The 10,263-nt window shown below is 39.2% G+C and overlaps 1 protein-coding gene across 2 annotated transcripts in view; it reads left to right on the forward strand.

Moving 5' to 3' along the window:
- Positions 1-10,263, forward strand: part of EFCAB3 (EF-hand calcium binding domain 3) — a 38,000-nt gene that overhangs the window by 5,349 nt on the left and 22,388 nt on the right. Inside the window, exons 1-3 of one of the 2 annotated variants that reach the window (XM_007456742.1) lie at positions 2,058-2,268; positions 3,537-3,627; positions 6,330-6,406. In XM_007456742.1, coding sequence (XP_007456804.1) covers positions 2,199-2,268; positions 3,537-3,627; positions 6,330-6,406 — 238 coding nt within the window. In that variant the 5' untranslated portion in view covers positions 2,058-2,198. Of the gene's footprint in view, positions 1-2,057; positions 2,269-3,536; positions 3,628-6,329; positions 6,407-10,263 lie in introns of those variants that run through there. The other variant, XM_007456743.1, reaches the window with a different exon arrangement.

A 10,263-nucleotide genomic window follows, 5' to 3' on the forward strand; every position in this document is an offset into this window, starting at 1 on the left:
GAATGGGGGCCATGTGTTCTCTGATCTTTAGGCTTTTCAGAAGTCATAAACTGATAACTTTTAAATTACCCATGTTTTCATTTATGAAATTCAAAAAAAAATTTTAATGTCATTTAAGCCAAATAAAACTTGTATGGGGATCAAATTTGTAATCTCTGTTCTAATAACCAACCCTAGCCCAAATACCTAATCATTTTTGCTCCCATTATCTCACTTCATGCAGTCTTGAACAGTTCCTTGTCTCCTAAGCTCCCATGATTACTCTACGTGCTTTTGCTCTTCTTTCACTCTAGACTACTCTTCCCTAGGAGCTACATGCTACGTGTTAAAATTCTACTTCTCCCTACACACAAAACCTAAAACTATTAGAAGAAACCATAGGAGAAAAGCTTCATGACATTGGGTTTGGCAATGATTTCTTGGAAATAACACCAAAAGCATAGGCAACAAAGAACACAATCAACAGAGTGAAAAGGCAACTTATAGAAAGAAAACATTTGCAAATCACATATCTAATAAGGGATTAATATCCAGAATATATAAAGAACTCCATAACTCAATAACAACAACAACAACAAGTGATAAAAAGTGGGCAATGGACTTGAATAGACATGTTTCTACAGTAGATATACAATAACCAACAAGCTTATAAAAAGACACTAAAAATCACTAATCATTAGGAAAACGCAAATCAAAACCACAATGATATATCACCTCATAGCCATCAGGGTGGCTACTATCAAACAGAAAACAACAAGTATTGGTAAGGATGTGGAGAAATTAGAACTCTTATGCACTGTTGGTTGGAATGTAAAATGGTGGCCACTATGGAAAACAATATTTCTTCAAAACATTAAAAATAGAATTACCATGTGATCCAGCAATTCCACTTCTGGTGTATATTCAAAAGATTGAAAGCAGGGTCTTGAAGAGATATTTGTACACCAATGTGTCACAGCCACATTATTTATGATAGCCAAAAGGTGGAAGCAACCCAAGTGTCCATCAACAGATAAATAAGTGCTTTATCTTATTATCTTAAAATGTGGTACATATAATGCAATATTATTCATCCTTAAAAGGGAAGGAAATTCTGATACATGATACAACATGGATGAACCTTGAGGATACTATGCTAAGTGAAATATGCAAGTCACAAATACTGTATGATTCTACTTATATGAGGTTCCTAGAGTAGTCAAATTCATAGAAACAGAAAGTAGAATGGTGGTCATTAACTTCATTTTAAGTCTTGGTAGCCCCTAACATAGTAGGCCCTAATTGAATATTTGTTTAATTTGTAAATTAAACCTTCCCTTTCTGTCCTCTGTATCCCTAGCCAGAATGAAAGGTAATATACCAAGTTTGAACAGACTAGGGAAAAGTCAAATTATGCACATAATAAATAAATCCCCCAGAGCAGGAATAGAAAATCTCTAGAATTGCAGCTAACAAGTGAAGCCTGAAACAACTTGGGGGGCTCAAGCTAAGCCTTTGCTGCCAGAGGTATCTGTGCTTAGCCATCATGAAGACTAGAGACACTCCTGTGCTTAGATGATTTAAATACCGTGAGACCTGTCAGATCTTGAAAATTTCTGATTAAAACAATCATAATACTTTCCTTAATTGCTCTTTTAAAATCACTCTTTTCGATAACACTATAGACTAAAACCTGTGAGAGTTTGACTTTTCCCTCTTTCTGGATGTAAACAATGAACTGGTTCCTAATCAGCATTCAACCAAGGGAACTGGGTAAAATTTTTTACTTCAACAACTTTCAATTCACCAATGTTTAACATGAAAATATATTAATACAGAATTTTTTTAAAAACCTCCCCTTCCCCAAAATCCAATCAGTGTCAAAATATTCTGATTCTGTAACTCATACCCACACATACCCTGAGGGTGCTGAATGAACCACATTGAAATCACAGTTGCTCTAAAGCTGGAAGGAGCTTGTGGGTCATTCTTACTTGGACCTGAGCCTGAGAAGTGAATGAGGTCACAGTTGTGTGATGGAACAAACCCTTTATGGATTCTTGATCTGGCTGAAGCCCAGAAGTTGTAAAGTAGCACCACTTAGAAGTAGGTAAATATCCAGATTTTGTAGGAATCTATAGGAGACCTTTTTTTTTTTTAATCTATCATCTCAGTGAGAGATTGAAGGTAGTTTTTTAAAGTAATGATTATTTTAAGCCATGAGGATGATTTCACAGCACCTTTCAACTGCCTACATTGTCAAGCCTCTCCGGAGTTCCCAGCTCTGTGGTAGGTTTCCAGATTTTGAGCACATGTAATTGAGTTGTTTAGAAGCAACAGTTTTCCAGAGTCTGAGGTAAAGACTTAGGAAAATTGACTGAACTCTAACCAAACATTCAGAGACTTTTTCTTCATGGTTTAATAGTGTATGATTGTCTGCTGTTCCTAAATCAGCAACCCAGTTTTCTTGTCAGTGAACTACTTGATACACTCTATATATTAAAAAGATAATTAGAGGACTTCCCTGGTGGCACAGTGGTTAAGAACCAGCCTGCCAGTGCAGGAGACACGGGTTCAAGCCCTGGGCTGGGAAGATCCCACATGCTGCAGAGCAACTAAGCCCGTGTACCACAACTACTGAGCCTGCGCTCTACAGCCCGCGAGCCACAACTACTGATCCCGCGTGCCATAACTACTGAGCCCATGCGCCACAACTGCTTAAGCCCATGTGCTTAGACCCCGTGTTCTGCAACAAGAGAAGCCACCACAATGAGAAGCCCGTTCACTGCAACAAAGAGTAGCCCCTGCTCACCGCAACTAGAGAAAGCCCGTGACCCCAATGCAGCCAAAAATAAATAAATATATATTAAAAAAAGATAGAGGGATAAGACCAACAATAAAAGGGAGAAGCCCTACCAACCCAGCTTCTGGTCCATAGGTTCTGATTCTTAAACTATGCAGAAGTAGAAAGGAAGGACTAGGGAGTCCTTTGTGGTTAATAGTCCATTCAGGGGGATCTAAGGTAGCAAAACAGCATTATATCCCACCCCATTCTTATTTTTTAAAAAGACCAGTGGGTTCATAAGAACTGATAGGGCAGGGATGGACCTCCCAGAAGGAAACCCTGGGAAAATCTACTTACTACCAGGCAGCTATCCAAGATATAAACAATTAGGTAAATATTTTGCAAATGCTATAACATTTTATTCTCCGTCAATTATGAGATGAAAAACACATTTTAAAAATAAATTTTGTCTTTAAATAACTTTTTCTACATATTTGCAGAATGCTCTGCCATTTATTTTTATATAGGATCAGAATGATACTATTTGCAGGAGGAGCAATGGCAAGAAGTTTCGCTTAGAGATCTTGGGATAGTAAAGGGACCCGTCCACATGGCCTTCCAACTTTGCACATACCTCTAACTTGCTTTGCACATATTTCCATTCCATGAGGCCCTGGACTTCAAACTCCAGGTCTCAAGCTGGGAAAGTTGTAAAAGAATATAAACAAATTAATCTGTGACTTGATCCTTAACTGTATCTTCTGAATTCCAGACAGAGTTACTGGCCACATGGCAGTTTCTGATATTAAAGCAAAACTTAAACTGAATCCTTCAACAAAAATACCCAACTTCCATGGCAAGAGGTATGTAATGAATTTATTAATGTGATCAGTATATTAAGATAAAGAATTATTAAGGTGATGAATATATTAAATACTCATAAAGGCTATAATGAAACAAGTTAGAATATTCTTCAAATATCTATTCTGTGATAAAGTTAATTATAAAACAAAACATCTGAATTGAAGATAAAGATTTTTTTATGAAAAGAAAGATATATATATATATATATATATATATATATATATATATATATATATATTTTTTTATTAGACAAAACATCTGAATTGAAGATAAAGATTTTTTTATGAAAAGAAAGATATATATATATATATATATATATATATATATATATATATATACTTTTTTATTAGAGAAACAAAGAGTTCTTCCCATTCTCCCAAATGAGAGGCTATTTTTGTGTGAGGGGACAGAATACCCCAGAAGAAGAAGGTTGTCAGAAGGCTAAAGGAGTTGTCAGTTACACATTAAGACATTTCAAGTGCCAGTTTAAAGGAGAATAAACTCAGAGGATCATAAACCCCTAAGCATCAGAATATAGAGAAAGAGTATGTAGCTCAAAAATGGCCAGTAAAATGAAATCTGATAAATTAGCTATGACTAACCTTGAGCTAAAATTGGGAAGGGAGGTTTGCCTGTGACATTAACAATAGCTTTTTCTCAATCTGATAACTACAAATTCCAATAAACAATAGCCACTAATGACTGAAAATGAAAGCCTGATGCAAATTTTATCAGATCATAAAAAGAAAAGCCTCTCTCCTCTCTCACAATTATCCATTTTCTTTGCCACTTTGAGAGTATTTCTCCTAGTGTCCTTGACTATGCCATTCTACAGGAATATATTACGGACTTTTTTATCAGGATGTGGGTAACACAACCTTATAGCAGCCAAATCCCTTGATCTCATTGTTCCCTTACCCTGCATCACGAACTATCTTTTGAAGTAGTGACTTCCTTGTCACTGAAAGTAGTCAAGCAAAGACTAGATAATACCACATGTAGAGGGAATTCCTACATGAGATGAGAGGCTAGACTGGGTCCATTCCAAATCTAAAGTTCTTTGAACCTTTGAAACACTGTAAAATAAAAATCTATTTCCCATGTTTGATCCAAGATAAGATTTGAAATTCTGCCAAGAGTATGGTTTTTTAAACGTAGCTAATAAAGAACTTGCATTGCCTGGGTTTCTACTTTCTTCCTGCTTCTTGAGAACTTCATATTTCTCCATCCACTACATCTTCTGTGTGTGTGTGTGTGTGATACGCGGGCCTCTCACTGTTGTGGCCTCTCCCTTTGCGGAGCACAGGCCCCGTATGCGCAGGCTCAGCGGCCATGGTTTACGGGCCCAGCCGCTCCACGGCATGTGGGATCTTCCCGGACTGGGGCACGAACCCGTGTCCCCTGCATCGGCAGGTGGACTCTCAACGACTGTGCCACCAGGGAAGCCCCACTGCATCTTTTATATCATGCAAAAGAAATCTGTTTATATTTAGAAATACAACAAATATAAAATAACCAATCTGAGTAAAGGCATCAAGTTGGTAATGAAAAGCAAACACCAGAAGATATCAATGTTAGTAAAAGCCGAGAAAAATAAGACTAATTAGATCAAATTCCGTGTCAGAAAAATTGAGAATGGTGCATTTCACCTCCTATTTTACCAGGTCCTCTTTAAAAATGGGCTGAATCTAGTAGACACTGTAGAGGATACTAAATTCATAAACTATAATTTTTTTATTTAACTACCATGTATAGTATTTCTTATAGTTTTACTTTTTTAACTGCTTCTTGTAAAAGCACAAAAACTAAGAGATGACATATTTCTTAAAACTTTTAGTTCTACTAGTATCAAAACTAAATGTATTTTAAATAAAATTAATCCATAAAATTATGATTATTATAAATTTACTATTAAATTACCATATTATAAGTAAACCCAGTTTTGCATAATACATTTTTATGTTCCTAAACTAATAAATTGCTGCAGATACATGCAAAATATCCCCAAAGTATTAATATTTTCCTCTTTTTCCAGATTTTATTTTCCTGAGGAAATAAAAGGTCACCTAGGGTTCCAAACTTTCCAGAACTTTTCTCTCTTGATGAGAGATAGATAGATACGGTTGATATGGAGACATCAAGACAGAGAGAGAGAGAGAGGGAGAAAGAAAGAGATCCATCTACCACTCTCGCTCTCTCATATGCTGGTAAAAATACAATTTGGCAAAGTTGTAAAATAAATGTGAATACAAAATTTCATTGTAAGTATATTCACCATAAGATTATTTAAACTAGTTAAAAGTTTGAAACAACTTATATTTCTAAAAATAGGAATAGTGTGAGACTTATATTCTTCAACTTTGGCAACAAATAAACCTGGATTTGAATCCCAGGGCTTCCAGTTATTAGCTGTGTGACTCAGGACAAGTTATTTCATCCCTCTGAGCCTCAGTTTCCTCTTTTGTAAAATAGGAGAAATCAGATTTTTTAAGGGGGTAAGGTTGATGGGCAAGTATAGGGGAGAGGTGGACCTCAGTGGCCAACATCACTGTCCGTCCTGTAGCCATTGGCAATTGACAGTAACAGGGCCCTTAGGTGGTGTGACTCTGGATATATTTTGATGCTTACGGTCACTCCAGTCAGGAGAAACTGAAGAAGGGCACTAATATTTGCTGGTTTCAATAAGTATCTCTTTTCTCAGGGATAAAGATTTACCAGGACCTCTGCCAAGCCAATTACAGCACAAAGAAAGGAAGTTAAGCCCTTCACAAATGCGAGGTAATGAGACCCATCCCAAAATGAAAGCATAAACAAAAGCCCCTTACTATATCTTAGCATTTTTTTTTCTCTAAGGGAGATCTGGGATTTCAAAGGTTGTCTACAGTACTCTGTTATTTAAAAGCAAAAAATATCTATATTTTATGATACAATGTCTAATTTGTGGGAAGGAAGGTGGATTACTTTTTTTAGTATTTATTTATTTTTTGGCTGTGACAAGTCTTAGTTGCAGCACGTGGGATCTTCATTGAGGCAGGCGGGATCTTTAGTTGCAGCATGTGGGATCTTTAGTTGTGGCATGCAGACTTCTTAGTTGCAGCATGCGGACTCTTAGTTGCCACATGCATGCAGGAACTAGTTCCCCGACCAGGGATCAAACCTGGGCCCCCTGCATTGGGAGCGTGGAGTCTTACCCACTGGACCACCAGGCAAGTCCTGGGGGATTACTTTCAAATAGACATCTTCAAGAATTTAGACAGTCCTGGCCAGATATTTTTATTCCAAGGAGAACTTGTGGTGTGGAGAAGAAAAAATACAAGATCAAATAGAAATTAAGTAGCAAAGCAGTATCAACACAACTAAAGTCCCAGGATTTGTCATAGAAAAAAATTATAATGATAAAATGAGCTACCCTCACTACAGTTCATTCATCCAAACAACAAATACTTACTTAAAGCCAACAGTGTACTAGGCAAAACACAGGTCAGACATGTTCCCTGCCCTAATAGGAAGTCTTACAGGAAAGACAGTTAAACCATGAATTTGTTGACTGAACCAGTTAAATTACAACATGACACAAGTTATGATAGGGAAAGTATAGAGTTAAAGGAGCATAAAAGAAAGTGTCCTAACTTAGTCTCAGTAAGGATAGGAGGGAAGTCCCAGTGAAAGCTGAATAATGAGTAAATCAGACAAAGAGCACAGAAGGGAGTGTTCTGGGTAGAAAGAGTGGAATCTGTGAAGGCCCAGAGAAAAGGGAAAACATGACACACTAGAAATACTAAAAATAATCAAGCATGGCTGTGTTTAGGTTCTGAGAAGGTTAATGCTTCACCCCTCCAAGTTTGGAACCAACTAAGAAATTCCTCCAAGAGACAGGAATCAAAAAAACACCTTTATTGCTGGGAAAGCTGGTTTGGGAAACACAAAAGATTGTCAGAATCAGAACTTCATTTTTCACTGTAAAACTGAACTAAATGCCTTAATAATAACAGTTTATGGCTTTATACAACTTCAAGGTTTCTGAAGTACATTAATATACATTGGTGCTTTAAGGGTACCCACTATTTGTTTTTGTTTTTGTTTTTGTTTTTTTTTCCTTGCGTTATGCGGGCCTCTCACTGTTGTGGCCCCTCCCATTTGCGGAGCACAGGCTCCGGACGCGCAGGCCCAGCGGCCATGGCTCACGGGCCCAGCCGCTCCGCGGCATGTGGGATCTTCCCGAAACGGGGCACGAACCCGCGTCTCCTGCATCGGCAGGCGGACCCTCAAGCACTGCGCCACCAGGGAAGCCCCCACTATTTGTTTTAATCAGGTATTGTTATACATACAGACATAGAAACAACTGTCCTGGAAGAAGTATTTTATTCTCAGAGATCCCGAAAAGTAAGAGACACGGCACCAAAGTCAATCAAAAGGCAAAGGGTAGTGGGAAGTGGGCAAGAGCCTTAGTTTGGTTTCTGCAGGAAGGAATAGACAAGGCAGGATAAGCAAGTTTAGGATTGGCTAGTTAAATCATTTCAGTGAGCTCTGGGTTTCAGGGCTGTCCCTAGTTGTCTGATACCTGGCCCTGCAGTGATTAGGACAGAGGAACAGTAGCCCAGAGTTTAAGAGCCTAAGAAAGTTGGTGACTGGGGATACAGTCTCTGGATTGGTTGGTTTGTATATATATGAAGAACATGCTCACAGGCAAGTCTTTTACTGTCGCTAGGAACTGGCTAGTTATGGGAGGGGCAGGCCCTCCAGGATCAGCAAGGCCCCAGATATCAAAGCATCAAATACAGAAACTAGAAAATGTGGTTGTCGTGAGGATTAAGCACTTTGAGAGGTTAATTTGTTCATTTTACAAATATTTATTGAACACCTCTAAATCCCCAACATCTGCTACCATCCTCACTCTCAATTGATATCCTTGCTTCCTACCCCTTTATAATCGGAGAATTCTGATTCTGCAATCAGAATAGAACTTCCACAGACTCCCACTTCCATATCTACCCCCACCAGCATCTGTACCCACAAACTCTGCCCTCCTCCCTCTTCCACAAATGAACTTTATACTTTTATCTAAAGTCAATCCTTCCATTGTGGACTAGATCACATCTCCTCTCTCAAATTCAAAGATACGACCAAAGAAACTGTGCCCCCCTCTCCAACACCAATTTTTTTCACTCTCTATTGTATCATTCCTGATCAAGCTCAGTCCTTGATCCTCTTCTCTTCTTCATCCCACTCACACATGTGGTGATCTCATCTAGTCTTAGGCTTTAAATACCTATATGCCAACAATTCCCAAATGTATATGTCCAGCCAGGTCTCTCTCCCCAGCTCCAGGCTCATATCTAACTGCCTACCTGACATCTCCAATTGTATGTCTAATAGACACCTCAAACTCAACATGTCAAAAACTGAACTCCTGGGAAATTCCCTGGCACTCCAGTGGTTAGGGCTCCACGCTGCCGCTGCCGGGGGCCCAGGTTCAGGGAACTAAGATTCTGCAAGCCACATGGCATGGCCAAAAAAAAAAAAAAAAAAAAAAAAAAAAAAAAAAAAACAACTGAACTCCTGATATGTTCCTCTTACTCTTTTTTTTTTATTGTAGTAAAATATACATAACATAAAAATTACAATTTTAAACATTTTTAAGAGTTCACACAGATCAGTAGCATTAAATATGTTCACAATGTCCTCTAACCATCACTACCATCCACCTCCAGAACTTTTTCATCATCCCAAACTGAACCTCCAGACCCATTAACCAGTAACTCCCCATCCTCCCCTCCCCTCAGCCTCTTACTTTTAAAATTTGACCTACCCATAGCCTTCCCCATCTCAGATAATGATATTTCATCCTTCCACTTGTTCTGGAAAAACTCTGGAGTCATCCTTGACTCTTTGTTCTCACCCTACCTCTAAATCCATCAGGAGGGACTTCTCTGGTGGCACAGTGGTTAGCAATCCGCCTGCCAACGCAGGGGACACGGGTTTGAGCCCTAGTCAGGGAAGATCCCACATGCTGTGGAGCAACTAAGCCCGTGTGCCACAACTACTGAGACTGCGCTCTAAAGCCCGCAAGCCACAACTACTGAGCCCGCATGCCACAATTACTGAAGCCTACGTGCCTAGAGCCCGTGCTCCACAACAAGAGAAGCCACCAGAATGAGAAGCCCGCCCACCACAACGAAGAGTAGCCCGTGCTCGCGGCAACTAGAGAAAGCCTGCGTGCAGCAACAAAGACCCAGTGCAGCCAAAAATATAAATAAATAAATAAATAAATGAAGAAATGTGTATTTTAAAAAATAAATAAAATAAATCCATCAGGAAATCTCATTGGCTCTACCTTTAAAATATATCGAGATTGGGCTTCCCTGGTGGCGCAGTGGTTGAGAGTCCGCCTGCCGATGCAGGGGACACGGGTTCGTGCCCCGTGCCGGGAAGATCCCACATGCCGCGGAGTGGCTGGGCCCGTGAGCCATGGCCGCTGAGCCTGCGCGTCCGGAGCCTGCGCATCCGGAGCCTGTGCTCCGCAACGGGAGAGGCCACAGCAGGGAGAGGCCCACGTGCCGCAAAAAAAAAAAACATGATGACTAATTGTAATATGGTGTCCTGGATGGGATCTTGGACAGAAAAAGGGTGTAGGG

This window comes from Lipotes vexillifer, unplaced genomic scaffold, assembly GCF_000442215.2.
Source record: "Lipotes vexillifer unplaced genomic scaffold, Lipotes_vexillifer_v1.1 scaffold299, whole genome shotgun sequence".
Classification (NCBI taxonomy): Eukaryota; Metazoa; Chordata; class Mammalia; order Artiodactyla; family Lipotidae; genus Lipotes; species Lipotes vexillifer.